Raw genomic sequence first — 26789 nt, 5'->3', positions numbered from 1 at the left:
CGATAACTTTGTATTAGATTTTAATTTTACTCCTCTTCCTATTTCATATATTTTTTTATATTTTTGTTGGTTTCGGAATTGCTTCTGGTTTGGAAAGTTAACTGAGGTGTTTTTTTAATTTTTATTGAGGGATTTTACTCGTTTTGGATTTTATATCTTTGTGGATTTAGTTCTGAATTTATTTCCATTTGTCTCTATCTATATATATATATACATTTCCCTCCAAACGTTAAGGATCAGCATGCTCACCATTACAAAAATGTCAGTAATATTTAAATTCAGAGTTTATATGCATGTAGTAACGAAGTTTAAGAAAATATATGCAAAAAACAATAGCTAACATTTTTATTTTATAGAAATAAATAATTATATAGGAGTTGGAGAAAAAATACAAAAATTGTAAGTTTATTCACAAGGTTGATCTTCAGTTGTTATTAGCATTTTCATTGATAGTATCTAGAAGAGTCTATCAATGTACAGGAGCAGTCGTTTGCCCAATTCGTTGAAGTGGCGGCCGATCGCATGGATGGAAATGGGGATGTCATAAGCTGATGTTGCTAGACGTCTCAATGTCTCTCGCAGTGTAGTTCACCGACTATGGAATCAGTCTGAATCCGACGATTCTGTGTCTGGAAGATATATTCCAGGCAGACCAAAAGTCACAACACCTGCGGGAGACCGTTATTTAGTTCTTTCGGCCCGAAGGAGGAACAACATTACTGTCCGTCAGCTTATGGCATATCATTTAGTGGCAACGGGAACAAGAATCTCACTTGCTACAGGTACAGGTACAGGTAGAAGCTATGCCAGCACCTCCGTAGTACCACAGGTAATTGAGGTATTGCTGAACCTAGCTAACTGTTAAACTTTCCACCCCAATTTTGAGGGAGAACACCCCGGGGGTGGTCTGAGGTTCTCTCGCTCCCCTTTTTTTACCATCAACCACTTGAGAGGACTTTCTGAGATAAACTGAGTTCTGGTATTAATAGTGTACACAACTCATATTGAGAAAAGACCTTGTCCTTGAAAAGTTCAACAACTGATGCTTCCAAAAGCATTAATGTAAGAACAAATGTCTTTTTTAAGGCGGAAGGTGTAATAAGCAAGTCTTTGGAGCTCCCGTCCATCAGCATTGAGTAGATAAATGAAACTGTTGGAACATTAAAATGAAATAAAAAAAGACAAATATAGTTTAATAACATATGAAGATGAATAAGCATTAGATATGACAAATATCCAGTCCGAGTCTTTGGATGTGTATAAGAACGTCTTTGATTTTGGCCCTAATGTGTCTGTTCTTTATTGCATATTTCTTAAATGATATTAGATTGTTGTTAGGCTTAATCAGATGTTTGCCGTCTGTTAGATTACAGTCAAAAATGTAATGATCAGGGTCACCCCTTTCGCCACATATGCAGAGATCCGTGGGGCACATGCCTCTGTCATGGAAGTAGGTGGGGAAAGGACCGTGCTCTGTGATATACTGATTCAGAACATGGTCATAGTGTAGTGCCTCTTTGTTAGTTTTTGAGAAAAAAATTGTGGACTCTTCTGCCTTGCAATGCAGAATCCCACTCTTCTTGCCACTTTGAGTCGACAATTGCATTCAGTGTAAATTTTAAATGGGACTTGGGCCACGGGACTTGAATTACCTCACTGTTGATGTTAGTCGTTGCATCCTTTGCAAGGAGGTCAGCTGCCTCGTTGCCGTCGTTTCCGTTGTGGGCTGTGCGCAGACATCTGAACAATACAAATCAGTATGCAAGACGACTAGCTGTTCATGTCACCGTAGGGCGCAAGACGTGCCCACTTATGCTGGGCAAGAGAACACGTCTCCAGGATCAGTCAACAATGGATGTCTGTTCTCTTTACAAACGAGTCCAGGTTCACACTGGAGAGTGATTCAGGTCAATAGCTGATCTGGAGGGATAAACACAACAGATACAACAGATCCCACGTTGTGGAAAGACACTGTTACAGAGGTGTTGGAATGATGATATGGGCTGGGATCTCTCTCCTTGCTCATGTAGGAACTTTGACTGGTGTGAGATAGCGCCAAACTGATCAAAATGTCCGCCTATATGCCACTGCTATTGGTTATTGATTTCTTCTGACAGACGACAATACGTGACCGCACCGAGCTCGGATTGCTGAAGAATATTTTGAGAGTCATGGTATGAAGCGGATGGAATGGCCAGCTCAATCCTTTGGACCTGAATCCGATAAAGCATCTTTGGGACTACTTTGGGGGGCAGGTTGCTGCTCTTCAAGTCCTCTTCAAGGTCGTTAGATGAACCTTGAACAAGGATTACACCGTGTCTGGTCGTTATTTTAATTGATAGCATGGAACGTTACTGCTGCCAAAATATTGCAGCTAGGAGTTTTACTACTTAATTTCATTTTACATTTCGTACGCGATAACATTTCATTTACTTATTCTCTATTAAATAAAATTTTATCTTTGCACCAATATTGGAGGATTTTACATTTTAAGGGGGCTGTATACCTTCGAACACCTTTTTTTAATTTTTAAGTTTTGCATTTAATTTTGGCTTTAAAATAATTAATGATGAAAAAATGAAGAAGCTGAGTTATTTAATGACCATTAATTTTGTATTTTTGGAGTAAAGTAAGAAAACAAGGGAAAAAACAATATTTACAATAAATTAGAAACACTCTGTTAAAAAAAAGTATAATATATTTTCATATTTTGTAAAATGCAAACCCATCATAATGATATTCTCAAGGAAGTAGACTATTATTTTAAAGCTAGGACGTTATTTAAAAATTTTTTAAGCTAGAATGTGTAACATATAATAAATTTATAAAAGATGCATTTATCAATTAGTAAATAGTCTATCTCCTTACATGAAGTGTTCTAAACATGTATGTATACCAATTTGCAAAAGATTTAAATCAGAATTTTTAGAGATATTGTGTTTCATGTTAGCATTAAAACACCAAAAATGAAAAACGAGAAAAACGCATTTAAAGAATTCAAACACTCGATTACCTACTTTTGATTAGTTTGTAAACTTAAAATTTGCTGATTTATAGCTAATGCCCTCTTGATTTTCAGAATTTACATTTTTTTTTCTTCCTAGCAGGTTTTAACATTTTTCTCTGCTTTTTAAAGCCAAATCAGAGAATGTCGTTTGGCATTGTCGATACGGGGTTAACATCAAACCTTTCATACTCGTTTGCAGTGTAGTAACCAATATATATACCTAATCTATATCAATACCTATCTATACCTATAAAAATTAATAAATAAATAAAGCGCTTATCAGCAATGTAAGCACAGAATCAAAACACGAGCGAAAATGCGTTAGTGATTTCATAACACACAGCTTGAAAATATGCTAGAACTTTCTTTTGTTGCCATCATAAAATACTTTTTGGTCTTTAAAATGCAATTAGATAAAGTTTTAAGCCTGAAAATAAAATTAAACAACTGTGACACACCCACTTCGGCCTTTTAAATATTGACGTCTTGTGCGCTTCTGGTATGCTTTTCGAGGACAAGGTGTCAATTAAAAGTATCATAACGTCGGTTTAAATCAACGTAGGAACAACATTCAAACAGTTTTGGAAACTTAAGAAATAAGACTTTCATCGCGCGTAAGGAAAAATGGAGTTTTTGTTTTTACTAAAATCTCGGTTTCTAAGGTATACAGCTCCTTTAAGTCCTTTTAAAATTTACCAATTTTAAAGTTTTTCTACTTGTTTTTCTTTACAGTTATATATATATATATATATATATATATATACACAGATAGATAGCAGTTAAAAACATCGTCTAATTGCGCGCTGAGAAGATTGTAATAAACAAGAGATGGTGATAAAGAAAAATAAATGAAATTAATACGTTTAAATTTCCTTCTATATTCAGTTCGGAGTAAACCGTATGAAATAATAAGAAACCAAAAGCACAGTGGTAAAACGTCGTCATCAGGCGTTGATGCAACAAAAAAGCGAATACATCAGCTATTTCTAAACTGATAATCACACAAATTAAAAACTACTTAAAATAATCTCAGAAAATTAATCAAAGTAATTTGTGTCTTTATTGGTGAAACCCCTACAGGCCGGAGTCGATAGGGTGCAAACTGCAAAATTATGGCATTAAAATCATAAATAAGCTTACAAATCTAGCAAAAATGTTTTAAGTAGACTGAGTCCCAGAAACAAAGCATGTAAACGCAAGTAATCTAACACATGAAAAGATAAAAACATGAAATTTTGATGCCCCAAAACATATGTAGAATATAAAATAAAAAGAAAAAGTCTTAATTCTAATATCAATGATTCCAACCATTAGCGTCCACTTTTTTCTTTTGAATTACTGTCCTTTCTTCTTTGTATTTCAATAGTAAGTTAAAAATTTTTTTCCTGTGTAAATTATAAATATATTTCGTAAATGATTACTTTTTAATTTAAATTTTAATATTAGTTAAAGCGCATATTTTACTTTTGCTTTATTAAGCATTGAATTTATTTCATTTAAATTAATTTTTGTATATTTTTATTTCATATGAAATTTTCATATAATTTTATTTCATTATATTTACTCCTGCATAGTCAACTGGTGCAGAAGAGCACTAATTATTTTGAAATGAAAAAATTACTTCGACATGTCCATTGTAGGATTAGTCCTAATATGTGCTAGTAATGAAAGTAGGTTAAGAACAGATTTTGATCTGAATGATAATGTAAAAATAATTAGAAAAATCTTCTAATGCAGCAATAATATGACGTAGTAAAAATGAAAATTTGAAAAAGGAAAAAACATCGAATTACCTGGATTATAAATCCGAAATGCAACCTGCAACCACAAATTATACACGCATCCAGCCGAAAAAATTATGGTCAAGTTACGTTTTAGTTCTCTTCAGTTCAACAGACAAAAGGTAGTGCTTAGTATCAAAAGGATTTTTTTTTTTTATATTTCAGCAACCAAAACATATCGTAGTGCTCAATAAAATATTTTGAAGAATTTATAAAAATGAAAAGTTTTTAAAAATTGAGAATTCTTCAAAATCATTGCAGTCCTGCTCATATTCGGTAACTGTAGTCTGAAAGGAAAGCTAAAAATTTAGAGCATTCTTTCTTATTTTTCTTTTAAATTGAATATTTTAAATAATTGAAAATTAGCAAACTTACCAAACATTCTTAATTATTTAATAAAAATATCCATTATAAATACATAAACATTTATCATTTGTTTGATGTTGGAAAGTAATCATACGAAGTTTATTTATGTTTATCCAAAGTTAAATAATACTTTATAACATTTCTTTCATCCATCGCTAGACTATTCGTACTCCAAGTATCATGTACTGCATAAAAATTTAACTTTTGAGTAAAATACATGTATTCAAAGATGCTTGTCAGAGTGCCACATCTATCTAAAGGTAAATTTTGCATTTATTTTGACGATAATGTATATTTACATTACAAGGCAAGATGCGAATTAGGAATCACATTGAGTTAACACTTTGCGGCACAGGGTTTCTGGTCTGAACACACCTAAAAATTTCCTTTTGTACGCACAGAAAGATTGAATGAAAAAGGATTTATAGGTTACTATAGGTTACTCTGAACCTTCTTTAGTTATAATAGATGGCATCTCAACACAAACCAGTCCATATATTTTACCCATGTTTAGTTTTATAAGACCCTCATTTTTCAAAAAAATCTTCCAGATTTTTTTAGGGTATAAAAGGAATTGTTTGAAATGAAATATCTGTGTTACTTTTTTGGCTGTATGCTAATCTCCTTATTCTATATTAGTTTTAAATTTTTACCTTGAAATATTGCCTAAAGTCATACAGAGAACCCTAGGTGTGCCCAGACCGGGCTCACCGATCATCTAGGATAACTGAGAGTCTGTATTCCTTGTTTCTCCGAATCTCGTTGGTCAGTTCATTGACAACAATGCTCGTTTTGGCACTCTTTTTGAAGCTCTATTCAATCAGTGTGCCACTTTGGGCACACCCATAGAATTAAAACGATGTGTGCTATCTTCACAAAATTTTACTTGTGTACTCCTCTATGCCTAATTAGACTGCCTACCTTTTTTTTAAATAAAAACTCCGACTTTAAAGGGTAGCGTGCCAGTAAGGGTCAATAGCCTGTATTGTAGATTTTAAAACAGATGACGTCCTTAGCTTTAACCAATAAATTAATCAATATTTCTTTCTGTGTTTATGTACGTAGCCACTTGCAGTATATAAAATAATGGAAGACACCACCCATACAATGTAAAAACGTCTTTCCAAAAGTCCAGTTTGGAATATGTTGACGAAGAACTCTGAAATAAATAAAATGCAAAAAGTAAAGAAAAATTTATATAGTTATTATTAGTAATAATTGTATAGTTTATATTTATATAGTAATATATTTATGTAGTTATTATTAATTTTATCTGAAGACTGAATGAAAAGACAGAAATTTAAAAAATATTTTACATATAATTGCTGTTACAAAAAATACTTGTTGGTCAAAAAATCGCCACATAAAATTAAGGCATTTTTTAATAAAACAAAATTACCATTCGAAACGCCATTTATAGCAGGAAATTTGGGTATGTATACTAACTTGTTTATTTTTTATGTTGTTTTAGAAACAGCAGGTGCTGTCAAATGAATTTAAAACGCTTGGAGAAAATAGTACTTCAAATTTCAAGCCAGCTTATGCATTTCTGATTCCAAATACTGAAAGATTTTGAATTTTATCCACAGTAGTAGCCTGTGAAAAGATTACTTCCCAGAAAATCATCAGCTAGATTAGACCTACGTGAACGAGTGTAATCGTCCATAAAAATGAATTGAGGGCCAACTGCAGTACTAAAAAGACGTGCACAAAGCTTTATTTCCTATATGTCGCACCAGTTCAACATGATGTCTTCCCTGACGATCAAACGTCCTCTGCAGAGATTCCTTTCTTGGAACTTGGAGGACAGGTACGAGTAAGACTGAATCGGAACTCATCTGCGAAGAGAGAAGTTCTCCACTGACACTTAAAATCCAAAGTAGATGTTCTTTGCAACGTACTAAACGGGCTGTCTTGCGTGCAGACGTGCACCATGATGACTGCTCTGACCATTAAGTGTTTGTTACTTTCAAATCGCTCGCTTCACCTTCAAAACAGTATTCTTACTCGGCTGTTGCAGGACGGATGATGGGTCCCTGATTCTCTATAGATAAAGGTACATTATTGAACGAGTGTTTAGATTGAATCGGAACGCATCTGTAAAGAGAATAATTCTCCAATGATGCTTAGAACCTTCCTTGAGGTCTTCGGCCTTCTCCAGATGAAGATACGCACCGAATCAGTGGCTAGGGGTAATTGGGACTTATCCTGTGAAGAGAACGACCTTTCACGGATCCTTTGTCCATAGATGATGTTCTCTGTTTAGAACTAACATGCTAAACGGGCTCGCTCTCGTGCGCAAAAGTAAGGTCAAATCGTTTGCGTTCATCGGGTCGGTGTATTTATTACGAAGACAGCAGATCATTTGTCTATATTTAGATAAACTAAGAAATTCATCAGGAGTAATTGCTATGGTAAAAGGAAGTTCTCTAAACAGGATGTTAGAGTTTTGAACAGAATTGTAGCCAAAAAACATAAAATAATGACTACTCAAAGTAACGGTATTTAACATTCTTCTTTACTTGCCCGTTCCTTCAGCTTGCTTATTTTGCTGACTTTATTGTGATTAATCGATCCCCCCTCCCGGGGATCTACTGGAGGGCAATCCTCGGCGTTCTAGCTAAGATCTCTACTTAGACAGATGCGGCTTCTGGAGTAAGTAGATTTTCACAGGACTAGAACCATCGACTGTTCGGTAGTTCGTACAGACTCAGGAGGAACCATACTGGTACTATTAAATCTGACTCGGGCTGTCGCTACATGTTTGATATTGCTAAGGTTGTCCATGGTTTTTAGCCTCCGCTGGTCCATATTGGGTGACAGACGTTGACTTTGTGTTCTTCATTCTCTTTATAGGCGACATGCGACGGAGGACGTGGGCACCACCCCTCTACCAATACGGTTAATCGGTATAGTTCACCTTTATTTATTGCCTAGATACATGATACATAAGAACATACAGTGGCTACAGATAGACTGTGCAGAAGATACATATATATTCAGATACCTAAATACATGTTACGTAGGAACATGGGGTGCATGAGATGTATAAGGGGACATTCATAAGAACATATCTAAGATGACACACATTGGGTGGCGTACACATACTTATGAATATAAGATATATAGGTGCAGAATAAGTTACATGTTACAGGATGTTGCGAGATATATGATACAAGATGCTGTGGATACAGATATCTGCAGATGCATGATACGAGGTGCAGAGTGATATAAGTGCCAGGATACATGGTAGAAAGTGCGAAATAAGATGCATGATACAGAATTATGCGGGATATATGTTACAATGTGCAGAAGATACAAATATTGGTAGATGCCAGGATGCATGATACGTAGAACACAAGGTGCAAAAGATACGTAAGGTGACACATATAAGGACAAGCATAAGGTGACATACACATTCTTAAGAACAGAAGGTTCAGAATAGCTTACATATTAAAGGATGATACAAGATGTATGATACATATTACACGATGATACGAGAAATATGACATATATATTACAGGATGATACGAGATATTTGTTAAAACATACAGGGTTACATTTTACAACATAGGTTACGTATTTCAGGATGTTGCAAGATATATGATGCAAGGTGCAGAAGGTACTAATATAGGCAGATACCAAGATACATGATACATGGTGCAGAATATGTTACATGCTACAGGATGATACGAGATTATATATGCAGGTGTCAGGATACATGATATTGAATCCAGAATAAGTTACATAACTAAGATTTTGCGAGATTTATGATACTAGGTGCTAGATGTATAAATTTATGCTAATGCCAGGATACTTGATACTAAGCGCATGATAAGTTGAATGAATAAGTTACATTCTCTTTATAGGCGACCGGCCGGAATCCAATTGCCTTTCTCTTGCATTTCACGATCTGGCGTTGTTCATATTTGACATCGGATGTTGACCATGGGAGTGGCGCCTCCGTGGATCGCTTCCAGATATTGAGGTTGATGCCATGTAAAGAGCTTTTCATAGCCTAGGTCAGTTTGTCTCCTCTGTCTAGTGTCCTGTTCTGCGATTGACCAAGTATACCTACAAGTACACTTAGTTCAGTGTGTTACTGTTATCCTTAATAATGCATTTCTTTCATTCAGAGTGCCAGGTATTAAGATCTTATTGCCTGGAATGCGCATGATGGGCTGCTGAAGCTGGATCTGTGGTGGGAAGTAACACAGCTCTACATCAGAAAAGAAAGTTGGAAGTATACCTCTTAATTTATAACGATCGGATGCTTTTACATTTACCTCTACCATCCGTCTTAAGGTTGAAAAATTAGAACATTTCGGCAAAATCTTTGCACCAGCTATCGTGACATGCTAAGACCTTATTGCCTAGTAACGGAGTTCAGCTTATGCCGTTTATGACCATTAAGCTAAAATTTCTGACATACGAAGCCTTTCTCTTATGTGTTTCTTAAGATATAACAGTTAGAACGTCGAGCTCGTTTAGAGATCCCATGTTCGATTATTTAGTATATTTAATTTGTACTGAATAATAAGAGTCAAATCAAAGCGAGTGATACTTACCAGGCAGTGTTCTGTGTTGTCAGGAACCGCAACTTCTGGAACGCCTGCGGCAGGGTTATGGTCGCGCCTGTTTTGATCCACCATGAATTCTTCGGCCAGTCTAAAGATATGCTGTTTTTAAATTATTTTGTAATATTGCTATTGAATTTTATGTTTTAATTGCGAAAAACATGGTATTTAATAAATAAAGGTAACACATAAAATGTTAAAAAACACCCCCTTTGGACGTAATATAAAATCTAGCTTCCCGATCTACCACGAATTCATCCACATACACAATGGAGAAAATATTCCCCAGTCTAATTTTTTTTAAAAATAAAAAAACAAGTTTAAAACACATTTTAATAAAAGAACTTCATAAAACAGAAATAAATTAAAATAAATATTTTTATAAATACAGTAGACCTCCAATTATCCGAATCAACTGGGACCAGACCCCATTCGGATAATAAAAAATTCGGATAATTCGATGTTTTCCGAACAAAGGGTTTATATACATTTTAATTAATTACTGTATGTATTGTATGTTGATAATGGAAGGAAAAACTATTTTTAAAGAAAAAGTGGTTTTAATTAATTAAAATGGAAAGGCGAACACTTTTACGTACATGTTATATAGGTTACTGTACATTACTTGCAAGTGCTTGAAAGACATTACCTGCGGAGCATCTCGTTCAAAGTGAGCTGTTTGACTGTCTTCATCCGCTTTCGGACAGCCAAGTCGCGCGTCCGCAGAAGTTGCATGTGGTCACACTCGGACTGAAGCTTCCTCCACTTCAGCGCAGTTTCAAGGCCGGCAAACGCTTCCCTAGCTTATGATCCAGTGTCTGCTTCAATTTCGACATGAAGGTTATCTTCTTACTTGACACTTTCTTCTCTCACACTTTCAATAAGCTCATCATTTAAAATTTGAAACCCAAGGTCTGACGAATCACACACCATCCATTCTGCTGTATCCTCAGCACGACCTTCTGAACATCCATGAATTTTTAAAAGAATGTTCCTTAATTCCTCAAACTGACACGTCATCCTCATCTTCTGTCACTTCCCTTTCCTTTACTTGAGCTTCTTTTTCTCCTTTTCCTTCTCTTCATCAGTTGATTCTGAAATCCTGAAAGCGATTCGGATAATCAGCGATTCCTGTAGTCGGAGTTCGGATAAATGGAGTTGTACTGTATTACATTTTTTCAAATTAAAAAGCTGATAAGAGACATCAAGTTTTTTTACGCGTTAGAGTAATGAATTTATTTGAGGGGAAGAATTAATTTATTACTGTGGGAACTGGTAACTGTAACTAAGATTATGTAAGAGTGTCATCTAGATTAGAGTGTGGTCAGATGAGATGAAAGGTGAACGATAGTGAGGACAGACGTGCCCAAAATGTTTTGACGATTATTCTTTTTACTTTTCTAATGTAAATAAATCAATTTCTAATGTAAATAAATCACTTTCTTATTCTATTGTAAATAAATCAATCCTAGTTTAACTTCACGAATTGTAGTTATGCTTATTATCGACGAGCTCATCATATACCTTTCTCGAAGCTGGAACATTTGAAGAATTTTTAACACTTTACAATTTTAAAAGTTTACTCATAAAAGAATCAATTATAATATCTTTTCGACCAAAACGATCTTTAAGTAACTTTACATAGTTGTCGTAATTTTTATCAGTTAATTGAAAAGCAGATACTACACTTAAAGCTCCTCCAGTCAAGTATGTTTTTAAATAGGCAAACTTTTCAATTTTCGAAAGTGAATCATTTCGATCGATAGTGGTTTCGAACGAATTCCAGAATTCATTCCACAATTTCGGATCTCCTGAATACGGTTTGATTATTAGGAAGTTTAACTGAAGAGGGTAAATTTAAACTATCATTCGGAATACGTAACAGTTTTTCAGATGTCGACGAGTTAGTAAAACTCTCTTTCTGTTTCAATAAGCGTTTAAGTTTGTTAGTAGACCTGAGACATTTTTCTTGGTAACCAGTACTAGTGTTTTACTTCTTCCTCAATTGAGTTTACATCAATGAAATGTTCAATTTGATTATCTAAGCACTTTAGTTTATTCATTTTCTCTATTAAAACTTCTAGATGTTCGTTTAAGATATCACATGTAACATTTTCATCTGTTAAAGCAACATCAATTCTTGAAATTAGTTTAGTAGTACTGCTTCTTTCAATACTACGCTTTCGTTTTAACTTTTCAAAATTTTCTTCTGAAGACGTGTTTATTGGCACAATCCAACTATAGGCACGGAATCGGAAACAAACCACTTTTGGCATCAAAATATGGGGAAGGATTGATGATAAGCACAACTACAACTCAGGAAGTTAAATTAGGATTTATTTATTTACATTAGAATGAAAAGAAAAGCAAAAAGAATAATCGTCAAAACATTTTCGACACGTCTGTCCTCACTATCGTTCACGTCTCATCTCATCTGACCATACCCTAATCTAGATGGCGCTCTTACATAATCTTAGTTACAGTTACCGTTCCCACATTACCTTTGTAAATTTGAATGACTTCCTTAAAAATACAATCAACTGAAACAAGGTATGATACTGATAATTCACTTTATTGTTAACTATCTAAACCTTGCTATTTCTGCGCGATCTATTTCAAATGTTAAAATGAATTTATCGTATTATGGTTCGAACTAAATTTTTTTGTTTTTAGCTACATTCGCCGAATAACGTACACTCCTTTTTCACGAAAATAAGCTGAAAGATATATATGCAATGCTGTTACCTTTTGAAATCCTTCATTCGAAGAATATTTCCAGCTTTTGGAACAGCGGTATTCTGAAGTGATAAAGCGATAAAGGCAACAATGTTTGCGTGGAGGGAAACGCTTGAGGGATAAAACATTCTGCAAAACGGGACCGTTGTATTTAATGCAGATGTGCACAAGAATGTTATTCTAGTGTTTCAAGGAAAGAGGGACATTATTGTAGGTGAGAATACACTTCCGAATCGAATGGAGTCGCGGAATCAGTAGTTTAGATAAATTTCTCTTTCTGTAGTCATTTGAAGCCGTAATATAGAAATGAACATCGAAGGCAAGGAAGCCAAAGTAATGCCAACTGCGTCATGCTAATCTATCAAATTATAGTGTGTGAAAATAGTGTGCGAGTCGATTATAAAAGCATGGAAGAAAATTAAACCCGATATAAATCAAAAGTCGTTTAAAAAAGTGTAATGTATCTAAGAATGTGGATGGAACGATAGATGATTATTTATTTATAGACCAGAATAACGGTGGTAGTGAAGACGAAACAGAATTCGATGATGTGCCTGAAGATATAACGGAAGGTGAATGCGTCGAAATTTTCTTGTTATCAGATAAGGATATTTTAAAGTTCATAAGGAGTGTGATTTCATTTAAACAAACAGCATTTAAGTACATGCAGAAATATAATTTTTGTATGCTGATCTTTTCCTTATTTTTAAATCTATCATTCTTATATCCGACGTACAAAGTGCATCCGTAAATGTTGATCTTATTAGCAAAACCAAAGGGGCAATTTGCTCAGAAAGGATATAAATTCGTTTTGGCATTTTGCTTTGGTTCACTATAAACGGTGTTTCACTTTTCAAATTGTCGCCAAATATTAGAGACCCGCATTATATTTAAAGAAATTAAATAATGAAGTATCTGCATGAATGTATGTATGTTTCTCGTGGAGTGAAGAACAACGGTACTTAGAGATATCTAATTTTGAGTAATGTAGTCCTCCACTCGAATATGGGCGTTTGGAAGCTCAAATTTGGATTTGTTTTATTATCTGTTTCATATTTGTAAACATTTAATGCGTTTTTGATTAAAAAACTCAACGATTTCAAAACGAGCAGTGGCAACACTGTACGAAAAAAAAAAATATCTCCAGCGCGCGAGACTGTGTATCGAGAATTCTAAAGATATGCTCTTTTAAAATTATTTTGGGATACTGCTGTTGAATTGAATTTTATGTTTTAATTGCGAAGAACATAATATTTAATAACGGTAACACAGGAAACGTTAAAAAAATCTCTCTTTGTGTGTAATTTAAAATCTGAAAGCTTTCCTTTTTTTTTTTTTTTTTTTTTTCGAGTTTTATTTTGTATTAAAAGTGCGCATTATACGCCGGAATGTACGGTATTTAGATAAAAGTTGTGTTGTTTATAAGTGTGCAATTTAGCACAGAAAAAAACAAAATTGCTTTTAAAATTGTGTTATGGCCTCGATGTTTAGATTACAACAATGATTCTTAATATTACAACGGTTAGATTCCTTTGTAGATACTATTGCTTTGATCTCTGTTAGATTTATTGTATAGTGAATCATGTCAGCGGCTATATCATGTGGAAAGTACCGGCTTTCGTCCGATTACCGAAGTATAGTGAATCATAACTGTTTTCATAAGTCTTTGATGTAAAAAATTGGGAACTACGGCCTCGTGGACGTGCATTCAGTACCTACACAGATGAGTTGGAATAAATTAATACTTTATTGAGATAAATATTAACTAAAAGCAAAATATACATCTGCAAATAGCTCAGGTAGAACATAGAGATAAGCTAAATTCTTCTTAATGCATTAGAAAATCGAAGATTTCTGATAACTCGCAGAGTAAACTCTAAAACACAGTACTGAATTTAGGATTCACCCTTTGAACGAAGTTAATAACTGAAGTAACTGTTTTTCTGGCTCTTGGAGTCGTATTTATATGGGATTGTAGGGCTTTCTGGAAGTTTCTGGGGGGGGGGGAGAAAACTCTCCTACGGCTTCGAAAAGGCGTTTTTCAGAAACTTCCGCAAAGTCGCCAGATTGCCAAGAAATCGACAATGTTAGCAACGCGCCGATAATTTTCAGTCAAGAAAGTTTCTGCCTAGTTTTCGTCTAAGATTTTCTTTTCAGTTTAAATATTTATGGATTGAAAATACGAAGATGTACATAAAGGAGCCTGTAAAGGAAACAAGAACTTCTGTGCAAAATACACGGCTACGAATTTGGTTAAACAAAAATATGTGATAAAATTATTACTTAAAATACAAATAAATGAATAAAAAGAGTACACAACATTATGACGATTAACAGCAATCCAAATGTAATCAAACAGACTCAGATACTTACAGAAATTTACAACAATACAATCATCTTTGTTACAGGCTCTAAAATTCTATTTGAATTTAAAAATATACACCTTTAAAATTACATCTTAAGTACACCTGAGGCCTTTTATTAGCCTTGTCTCCTGGAATTAAAGTCTTATCGCCAGCTGTGCCAAAGATAATCCGGCTTTAGCCATTTTGCTTGCCGACGTTAAAAGCGCGCTGTTAATTGCTTGAGCAAGCTAAAATAAACCATTTTGTGTGGTCTTTGACGTAGCTTGAAATCGAATTCATTTTATGTTGTTCCAAATGCCCGAAAGGGGTGGAATTTTGTTTTGTACGCTCTAGTGGTGCCTTCTGTTTAAATTTCAAGATTGAAAAAAAAGATTATTTTAAACTTCGTATGAATTTGCCGTCTTAATTCAGACTAAGCGATAATTCGCTTGTCACTCTAGTAAGGTTAGGAGAACATTGACTTATTATTTCACGATTAGAACCCTACAAATTAGGTTTTGTTAAAAATTCGTAAGTCTTTCTCTTTCTTCAAGCATCAGCCTAAAGAAGGTTTCTTATGAAACTATTCAAGGAAAATCCTTCTGATGCATAACTAGCGTTTTTAAGCTATGCTTATAATTAAATTATTATACTGGAAGAGACAATGTATGTTTCTATTAATGTTGCACTGCTTTGCTTTGTAAATGAGAACTGAAGGTTTTAATCAGTGTTATTCTTTTTATCTATACTTGGGTTACGTAAAACTCGGTAAATAGTTCAGTAAGCTCTTTAATGGTCATGATTTTACAAATGGAGCCGCCTCACTTAGACCGCTATGACGTATCAGTCCATTTCAAGCGAAAAACAATCTTTATCATTGAAAGAAAGAAGCGCATTTGTTTTTCTCCTACTACAAAAATGGCCCAAAAGCGGCCGAGCGGTAAAATCGCTGAAAACTGGTAGTTCCAGGCACTGGCTATTTGGGCGTTTTCGTGGTTCTCCTCTAGTGTAATGTCTGTACGAGCCAGTTTCCCTTAGATAGTCCTGTAAGGATCTTAAGTTTTACTAACGTTTATTTTATTTTAAATCTTTACTATCACTTCTTATTTTCTACTTCCGGCCAGAATTAAAAGCGTTAACTTATTTATGCAAAATTTGTCTGGCGAACGCCAAGTACTTAAGTTGTGGCTTTTTGCCAAGCGAGAGAGAGGAAGGAGTTAGTCGAAGCAGGCCGCTTACCTTAGAAGTTTTACTCGGTTGCTGGTTGCCTTCCAGGCCAGAGGTTTAATCCTCTTGATAATTTTAAACGTATTGTAGTGTTAACAGTTCTCTGTACTACATACGGCTTCCTGTTAATATAAGGCCAATCTTCCACGTTTATTATTCCAAATTTAAGTTAGAGTTTAGTTATATTTTTATATTCTTACGTTCAGACCACAAGTAGTTGATCTCTGTATTCCGAAGTACGGAAATTATTGTAAAGAGTGAAAAATAAAGGGTTTTGTATACCCTTCTTGTGTATCTTGTCTACTTCCCACATTTATTGAACATAGCTTTAGTAAGCTCTCTGTTCCGAGTCAGGTCTGTGCATGTTCCCAAAGAAAGTAAGACGGAACATTGAACCTGATAGTGGCGCCCAACGAAGAAGAATAACCATGGCCGAGTTTCAAGAAGAACCTGTGCTGCCTGCAGAAGCGGCTCAGAATCCAGAAATGCCAGCTGCCGCCCTGGAAGGATTTGGTTACATCGTCCAGACCATGCGCGCTTCGATGAAACCAGAAGCAACATTTAATGGAAACTCACCGGTAACCAGTTTTTTGGAAAAATTGGATGACCACTTCATGCTCTACCCCGTGCACGAATTTCAAAAAGTTACCTTAGCTACCAGCGCTTTGAGGGGCCAAGCGCTTAACTGGTTCAAATGTATAGGCAGAAGTCTCTTGGGTCAAGCAGGAAGTCCCACCTATACTTACGAGAATTTCAAGACTGCCTTCCCTGTCGTAAGGGATCGTGCGAAATTAGAAACGGAACTTTTCAGCATATATCAGCAAAGAATCGAAAATCTCTTAAGCTTTATTTTAAGAAAAATTCACGTCTTCAAACTCTTGTATGGAAACCGCCCGGATCCTGAGATAATTCAAGTGATTTTGCCGAGGTTACTTCCCCATGTGCAAGACTTTATTGAATTAAGGAATCCGACTACACTGGAAAATTTATTTGAGCTAGCAATCCAGTTTGAAAGTAGAAGAACGGCGGACATTGAAAGAAGACGCCAATATCAACAACGAAACCAATTTGGTGCGCCAAGAGCACAGCAAAGTCAAGCACACGGCTACGGAAGCAAAGCGAATCAGTGGGCAAGGAAACCAGAGCATTCAAAAACAGCCGGCGAACGTCGACAGTTCAATAGCAATCCAGGAAAAAAGTCTCAAGGCCAGTGGAAAAAGAAGGAAAGCATGGAAACGAAAAAAGATTTAAACTAAAACGGATTTCTGCTGACGGGAGGGTGCGGAAATCCGAAGGCCAAGAAAACCCCTCTTCTTTCAAGTTAAATACAGTAATGGTGAAAAATTTCACTCTTCCGAAGATTGAAGTGTTGGTGAATAATATCCCAGCCACCGCACTCCTGGATACAGGCGCTCAGTGTTCCTGTGTGGCAGAAGATTTTTTTAGGAAGTATTTTCGGAAATACCGCATATATAATTCGGATAATACGACGGTGTTAGCGGCGCAAGGAGAAAGATGTAAGTGCATAGGTAAATTACCACTATACATCCGTATCAAGGACGAAGAAGTAAAGGTTATGTTTTTTATAGTAAAGAATTTGCAAGCACATATTATTTTAGGAATAGATTTTCTTTCAGAGGCACAAGCAACGCTGGATTTTATTGAAGCGTCCTTTAAGCTGACGATGAAACCAGTTCGAGAAGAAAAGGCTGAACCGCCGATGTTAAACCTTGACCACCTGCCTAATGAAGAGCAACGAAGAATCCGACAAGTGGTAAGTGAATTTGCTTCGTTATTTAGTGATATTCTAGGATTTACTCAGGTTACTAACCATAGTATTGACACCGGAGATTCAATGCCAGTTCGCCACAAAGCATACCGGTATGATAAGAATAAGGAAAAAATTATAGAATGGCATATCACCGATATGCTACGTAAAAAGATCATAACGCCCATCTCAAGTAGTTATGCTAGCCCGGTGGTTTTATGTAAGAAAAATAATGACTATCCATTGACACATCCAAAAAGGTGGAGATTCGCGATTGACTACCGTAAATTAATCTCCACAACTAAATATCCGGTATATCCATTACCTATTATTGAAGAAATTCTAAGGAACATAACATCGACCAAATATATGACGACTTTAGACTTAACGACTGGTTATTTTCAAATAGGGGTTAGGCCTGAGGACGTGCCTAAGACTGCTTTTATAACCAAGTCTGGCACTTATGCATTTCTGCGTATGCCGTTTGGCCTTTCAGGGGCACCGGCAACATTTCAGCGATGTATGGACATTGTGTTAAGTCCACATTTATCTATTTAGACGATATCATTATTACTAGTGATAATCTCGACCAACATGTACAGGATTTAAGACAGGTGTTTTCTTTATTAAATGAGGCCGGTCTAAAAGTTAATGTCGAAAAGTGCAAATTTGCAGCCCCTGAATTAAAATATTTAGGTTACAAAATATCTCAGAAAGGAATGGAGACAGACGAATCAAAAATAATTGCTGTACAAAAGTATCCGACTCCAAACACAGCGAAGAAGCTCTCTTCTTTTCTAGGACTTTGTTCATATTATAGGTCCTCTATAAAAGATTTTGCAGCTATTGCTGAACCATTGTTAAAATTAAAAAGGAAAAAGGCAAGATTCTCGTGGACGGCCGAAGCCAATAGTGCCTTCGAAAAATTAAAGCAAGCATTAACGCAAGCCCCTGTGTTGAAATTTCCTGAAAAGGATGAGAATTTAGAAATTTCAGCGGATGCTTCGGATTATGCGGTAGGAGCGGTACTTTCACAAAATCAGCAGCCCGTGGCATTTTTTAGCCGAACTTTAAATCAAACACAAAGAAACTATTCCGCGACCGAGAGAGAGGCACTTGCAGTTCTGTTAGCAGTGCAAACGTTCCGAGTCTATTTTGGAAAGGCGCCGATAATAGTGTACTCTGATCATGCGGCGGTAACTAGATTGTACTCAGGGAAAAATTTATCCCCCAGGTTAATAAGATGGGCACTCAAGCTGCAAGAATATAATCTGGTAATCAAGCATACCCCCGGAAAGGAAAATATCGTAGCAGATGCCCTATCAAGAATTAAAATAGACGAACAAGGTAATACCGTAAAGGTGGCAATGCTCACAGCATGTACAATAAATTCCCGAGAAACTGTAATAACCGAACTGGGTAAGGATCCTGAGTTTGGAAACATTTATGAGTATTTGAAGGATCCTGATAATTTTAGCCACCAAGATATTGTGGCGATAAGAAATAGGGCGACCCATTACGAACTAATAGATGGTCTATTATTTTATACAAAAACTACGAATTCCAACAACGAATTTCGACCTGTTATCCCAGCTAGTCTTAGATTAAATATCCTGCAGGAGTTGCATGACAGCCCTTTAGGTTCTCATGCTGGTATTCGAAAAACTATCCAACGCGTACGCGAGGCAGTCTATTTTCCTGAACTGCAAAAGTTAACAAGGGCGTATGTCCAGTCCTGCCCAACATGTCAAACAGTTAATTATATTAATTTCCGCCCGGCCGGGTTTCTAAATAGTATTAAATCCGAATTTCCAAATGAAATAATTGGCATCGATTTATTGGGCCCTTTCCCAAAAAGTCAGTTAAATAAAAGTCGCTATCTCCTTGTTATGGTTGATCATTTTAGTAAGTGGACCGAAATTGTTCCCTTAAAACGAGCCTCCGCGAAATTAGTTACTGATTCTATTTTAAATAAATATATTTTAAAATACGGGGCGCCCCTAAAAGTTATATCGGGTAATGGTCCTCAATTTGTAAGTAATGTATTTGAAGACATGTGCCAAAAACTGGGCATACGTCATTTAAAAATGGTCCCGTATCGGCCACAATCAAATATAGCGGAACGGGTCAATAGAAATATAGTGAAAATTATCCGTAGTTATGTTAAAAATTTTCATGAAAGCTGGGATAACTATGTCAATGAATTTGCTTTCGCCCTTAGGACCGCAAAACATGATACAACGGGCAAAACGGCAAAACTCCTGCTGAGATATTTTTAGGCAGAAAGATTATAACGCCGTTAGATAAATTATTTTATATGCAACAAAGAGCCCCAGAATTTAAAATGGGTGATATAGAAAAATTAATTAAAGAAGCAAAAAAGAATACTGAAGTAGCACAGAGAAAACAGAAGCTTTATTATGACATGAAACGACTTTATTATGACATGAAACGGAGTAACTTATAAAGTAGGGGATGAGGTGTTAAAAATTAAGCATTCACTTTCTTCAGCACCAGAAAATAAAACTGCCAAATTTTTTCCACGATTTGAAGGACCATATGTCATAGAAAAAATAACTCACGCTGTAGTGGTGTTAAAAGCCAGAAATGGTGAAACGTGCTCCGCAAACATTGATCAAATAAAACCCTACTATGATCGTAATAAAATGCAAATTTTCAAAGATCTTTTGCAGGATCCGGCACGGCAGACACGGCAGGCACAAGCTCCAGAGGTGGAACAACGTCAAGCACAAGGACAAGCCATTAGAAGGCAGGAGCAATTGAAAAGAAAATTTCCCCGCTGGAAAATTGAAGGTAACAAGAAAAAGAAGCCGTTCCACCGTCCAGAAAAGAGAGCTCACGAACACCCCCAGAATGAAGAAGGGAGAAGTACGACGAATCCAAAGAAAGCCAGGAGAAATGACGGCAACTATAACCCGGCTCCCAAACGGAAGATCAACTCATCGGACAGGACTCTCCGCAGTAAATGTCGCCGAACTGCGGAAGGGCCACCAGCGGCGGAGGAAAGGTTACAAGGAAAATTTGAACGGCCAGCAACGAGGTCCAAGCAGGAACGCGAAAGAAGTGTCCCGGTTGCGCCAAGACCAGCTGCCATCAAACGGCCAAGACCACAGGCAGAGGCGAAAAAGAAGGTATTCAAGGGTGACCAAACTGGAGGAAAAAGAAAGCTTCTAGAGGAAGGCACTGAAGGGCGAGCCCGCAGAAGGAGGATAAATCAAACCAGAATCTGCACTACCTTCCAGGACTGGGCTCAGAAAAGAATGTCCGAATATCACAAAGATAAGTAAAATTTTATGTTACTTTGCAAACTTAAGTTAATCTTTCATTCTTACTGCAAGTGGCAGATTTCAAGAAGTTTTACCTCATGTGAGGTCTACCTTTATCGCCAAAAAGGTGAGAAATGAGTTGTTACCGATTTTGGTATTATGTTTTTCAATTACTCGCGCGTAAAACTAAAGTTGATGTATAATAGGAATGTGTAAATACTTAAATATTGTATAAGTTATTGTATAAATTTTATTTAAAACATTCTGGCAAGAAAGAAGTTTTAGTCTGAAAGACTTTTTGAAATGTAGTATTTCAATGTAGAAGAATTGGCACTTGCTGGGAAAAGAATAGAAGTTAACAATGTACTACTAATGTATGTTTTAAAATGCGTAAAATTAACGGCATGTTAATATGTTCTTATATACAATGTGAACTGTTATTTTAAATGTTAAGAAACACTATGATATGGTAAAAGTGAAAGTAATGCAAAAAAAAATTTAAAACTTATTCGTGTGACTGAAAAAAGACCAAATTATGGTGAATATGTGTTAAAGGTTGAATGAATGTAGTCAGGCTCTCTGACGCTACACTTCAGAGTTAGCCACTTTCAGAATAGTACCTCACGGTTTAGAGTTGAAGATAGGGTGTGTTACGAGGTCTTGTCATGTTGAATTTTAACACGTTAGTGTTTTGATTGTAGGAGGCAGTGTTGAACACGTATACATAAACACATTAGTGTTTGGTGTTCTTTTACAACACATGTCAGAGAGCACGGGGAGAGATAATTAAAATAGTCATGAATGAAATAAGAATGTTAAGAGAAATATAAATATGCATGTTACTTGCCATTTCATTGTGTAACATTTCATTAAACTAGTTTTCCTTCCAGATCTCTGGAAGAAACCAGATTTGAATAAAACCTCCTGTTTAGATGCAGTACAGATGAAAAATTGTGTGTCTATGGAGCTGCTATTGTAAAAACAATTTTTTTTTTAAATTTCTAGTTTCTAGTGAGAAATGTTTGTAAAAGATTGGCCTCGCGTTAGATTCTAGAGCTAAAAGTTTTCAACAAGGACCTCAGTTTCAAACTAATTAACTCTGGCGGGAAGTATGTAAGGATCTTAAGTTTTACTAACGTTTATTTTATTTTAAATCTTTACTATCACTTCTTATTTTCTACTTCCGGCCAGAATTAAAAGCGTTAACTTATTTATGCAAAATTTGTCTGGCGAACGCCAAATACTTAAGTTGTGGCTTTTTGCCAAGCTAGAGACAGGAAGGAGTTAGTCGAAGCAGGCCGCTTACCTTAGAAGTTTTACTCGGTTGCTGGTTGCCTTCCAAGCCAGAGGTTTAATCCTCGTGATAATTTTAAACGTATTGTAGTGTTAACAATTCTCTGTACTACATACGGCTTCCTGTTAATATAAGGCCAATCTTCCACGTTTATTATTCCAAATTTAAGTTAGAGTTTAGTTATATTTTTATATTCTTACGTTCAGACCACAAGTAGTTGATCTCTGTATTCCGAAGTACGGAAATTATTGTAAAGAGTGAAAAATAAAGGGTTTTGTATACCCTTCTTGTGTATCTTGTCTACTTCCCACATTTATTGAACATAGCTTTAGTAAGCTCCCTGTTCCGAGTCAGGTCTGTGCATGTTCCCAAAGAAAGTAAGACGGAACATTGAGTCTGATAGTCCTACGTGAAGGTTACGTTAGTGAAGGGGAGACGAAAGCTTAAACGGAAGTAGCATGAAAATGACAGTTCTGCGACAGGAGGAGCTGAGGAGCTGAGGGCGTGGTCAATGACATCACAGAGGGCGGGGCCAAAGGCAACGTCATCACACTAGGAGGCGTGGTTTCGAGTGGAGTTGAGGTGTTCGTAGACTGCTGGTTGAGTTGTAGACCTCCTGCTTTTCATTTAAAGTTAGTTTTTTTTAATTTGGCAACGGAGTCATGGCGTCCTCTAGGGACGAATAAAGAAAATAATGTATTTAGGAATTGCTTATGGCGTCCTCTAGGGATGAAAAAAGAAAATAATCTATTTTAGAAGTTTCTTTTATTAAAAAAATGTTCTATGATTCAAAATATAGGATCGAACCGTGAAACAAAATATCTCCTTTTCTGGAAAGAAATAACTGTTAAAAATATTGGAAAGAATAACATAATACTCATTAAAATTTCGCACACACACACACACACACACACACACACATGGGCTTTTATCGAAAGCCTCAGCTTTCTGACACCTGAGGGTCTCTCTTCACAGTTTCACAGTCATGGGGTTTTTTTGAATACCCAGGTGCCAGCCCCCTTCCACATTAAAATTGACCACATTGACCACATTAAAAATAATCCATTTTGTTTTCCATTAAACATTATTTATATTGATATGCCCATAGGCTAAGGAGTGCACTCCATCCTTTAAAATATATCTTTTATCATCAAAAGCTGAAAGTGCGATTTTATTTATAGCCATGGTAAAAAGATGATGGTTCTTACTCTGAATATTATATTGTAATTTTCTGGTGAAGATAGATTTCTCTAAACAATCTCTATAATTTTTATGTTTAAGTTTCCTTTTAATAACACTTTGTTTAACTCCTTTCGCGGTTTTCTTCTCACTTTCATCCAACAGTAGAGAGTACATTTTCGCCCTCAGTCCTATAAACTCCAGTATTGGTTCGGAATTCATTTCATCTTTGAAGCATCCAATTTTCTTTTTATTATTGATATTGTATAAAGCATGAGTCTTCGGATAATCTGACATATCGTACAGATGCGTATGAAAACTCATATCTCGATATACATCTTCTGTTAAAATTTCGTACGTGAGAGAGTCTGTGTCAGTAAAAAGTAGCTTGGCTCTTTCTCCATATTGTTTTTTGATATGATTATAATGAAAATTGTACATATGATATTTACTAAGTTCTAGTATGACAAATCCTACATATATGGGCCTGTTTAAACTAACACAGTTTTTCAACCTTTGTACTCCAACCAAATCGTTATCAAAAATTCTGAAATTATGAAAGGTTGCTGCAGCTACCAGTTTTTTCGCTCTTTTTTCTGTATTGACTAATTGGACATCAACATGTTTCCTCACGTTTTCCATAGTTTTACCGTACACACTATTGTTCATTAGTTTAAAAAAATCTTTCTCATATCCTGTCTGTGCATTTTTACGTTGATTTGTATTAAACTGTATATAAGGTTGTAACCAAGCTTTTTGTTTAAATTTTATAATTTTGTGAACATGCATTAATTTCATACCTAAAGAGAGATATAACTGTAAATTTTTATGATAGATGACATAATTAAATTTAGGATTTAAATTAGGAACTAATTTAGTATTCGAGATAAATTTATTATTTTTCAGTACACTGACTGCATAAGGTGAAAGATGATTAACTATTATTTTCATTTTTTCTGGAGCTAAGGGATAATCGTTATGAGCATTATGAAATTCTTTGGGATATTCGAGGTCTACTTCCAAGATGTATCCATCCAAACTGTCTTCTGATAAAGTCAAAATCTTTTCTATGACATTCTTATTAGGTTCAACCCACTCAAAACTTCCATAGGGTAAGGGTTGACTCATAGCCCACCCGTAGAGATTGTTTGCATCAAGGTATAAGATATATTTACTTTCTTTAGTTGAATCAAAATTTTTCAGATATTTATTATTTGCTACAGACTTACGCTGGGTAATCATGGACACACCTCCACGAATGCCCTGCTCTATAAATAAATGCATATTAACATCCGTTAATAATTCCAAAGCTTGATCAGTCATTTTTAAGCAGGCTTGCCAAGCTAATCCAGGTGCAGTCATCAAATGTGCACAATCTAAACTATAGTAAGTTTTACAAAGCTGTCTAAAATTTTCAAACACATCTGCTATTTGTAAAACATCACTTTTTACGTATAAATCATGATATTCACCTAAATTTTGAATATGAAAAGCTTGCCAAACATTTTGAGCATGAATGTAATCATCCGAAGATATACTTTCACCAGTTAAAGTACTTCGAAAGTTCTCTATGGATGGTAACTGAGTATCTTTAAATTTATCAAAAGAGTTGATGTATTCATATGGATATATTCTCTTCCGTAATAATAATTTTATGTTTTGATCATTGGGAAAATTTTCTTTTAAAATCCTAAATTTTTCTTCAGGCAAGTTAGATACAAGTTTTTCCAAAGACGCGTTCATAAACTGTAAACTATCAATAAAAATTAAAGATATTCTTAGATTATTCCATTTTCTTTTAATACTGAAAGAAATATATTTTTCCATATTATTAGGTATAACATAAAACTCCCTGTTTTGAATTTTGCCGATGCCTTGCATGATTAAATGTGCATCATAGTGTTTTAAATTATGAAATACGACAGGAATTTTCTTTTGAAGTTTAAATTTCAAATTGCACTTATTGTGCAGAGCTCCTCTATACTTTCCCGTAAGATGATCGTGATCTTTTACACGATCATTATTCAAATGTTTTTTGCATAAGTAGCAATGAGTTGCATTTTTAAAATTTTGTTCATCTTGAGATGTCATGGAAAGAGGTACAATACTACATAATTTTTCAGCTATTTCTTCTTCTTCCCGTAAAATATTTTGTATAAAATGGTCTACTGCATTTGGACCTCTATATACTGTTACAGGTTTAACGCTTTTCCCATCAGGTCCTACAATTATGTAAGCATATCCGCAAGCTTTATGATGATGTATTTTTTCTGTAAAAGACGCAGTAGCTACATCAGGTGTAAAAGTGTCTATGTTTTCAATTAAAGCTTCAAAATCAGCATAAATAATGTACGGAATAGACTCTTCATATTGATAATTAGTATATTCTAATATTTTTTCTTCTTCCGAGGGCATTTTAATTCTCTGTATGTTTTGATGTTGACAGTATTTTACATGTTCTTCTAACAGGTTTTCACGGGTGAATCTATGCAAACACCTCATGCAATAGAACATATTTCCATCATGTTTTGTGAGGTTACCTAATAACCGGGACATATTTCTTATTAAGCAATAATGCTGTTTACTGTCATCACTGATTAAAAGTAAATTAATACAATCAGTTTCTTTTCTGTTTGAAATGTAGATGGGAAAGACTTCTTTTTCTTCATATCCAAATACATTTATTCTAAGATTATTTAGTTTTTCAATAGATGATATTTTTGTAATAGGAACAGGGCATTCAATATTTCCTAATTTTATTTCATGTTCATAGGGTTTATAATGATTTACTCGTTCTGGTTTATTTTCTCTAGAAAGATCATATTTGTGTGCAAGTAAGCACCACACTAAACATTTTTGATCCTCATTTTGAATGTTTAAAATGGCTTTTTTCATGGCAAGTTCTTTGGGAAGAGGTATATAACTACTAGCGGCTAAGGGATGATATCGAGCTGTGCAGAGTTCTAATTTTTCAATTTTATCTAATGTCCATCCCGAGCCATTTTGTAAAAATTCTTCAAACGATTTTTTTATCTTGTTATAGGCCTCATTCAATTGTTCTTCAACATTCTCTATTGTTAAACTTGTGAGGCAGGTAGATCTAAAATGTGGTTTAATAACCTCTTCCTCCCCATCATGTCCTATTCTAGAGAACTGTGCTGTTACTATAATGTACCATTTTAAAGCCTTTTTCTCATTGATTTCTTCCTCGAGTTTCGACAT

The 26789-nt window shown here is 35.2% G+C and overlaps 1 protein-coding gene across 1 annotated transcript; it reads right to left on the bottom strand.

Annotated features, from left to right (window-relative positions):
* Positions 1–328: 328 nt before the first annotated feature.
* Positions 329–26789, bottom strand: LOC118201052 (uncharacterized). Its single transcript, XM_085809586.1, has 4 exons — positions 26358–26789; positions 23597–25991; positions 9723–9822; positions 329–1150 (listed from the first exon to the last, which is right to left on the bottom strand). The coding sequence occupies exons 1-4, from the start codon at positions 26787–26789 to the stop codon at positions 1033–1035; spliced, it is 3045 nt and encodes a 1014-aa protein (XP_085665712.1). The 3' UTR covers positions 329–1032.

This window comes from Stegodyphus dumicola, chromosome 2 (assembly GCF_044657685.1).
Source record: "Stegodyphus dumicola isolate Sdum_Otavi_A_Nest chromosome 2, ASM4465768v1".
NCBI lineage: Eukaryota > Metazoa > Arthropoda > Arachnida > Araneae > Eresidae > Stegodyphus > Stegodyphus dumicola.
Note: the sequence above shows the minus strand (reverse complement) of the source record. Positions and strands in the feature narration are given on the sequence as shown.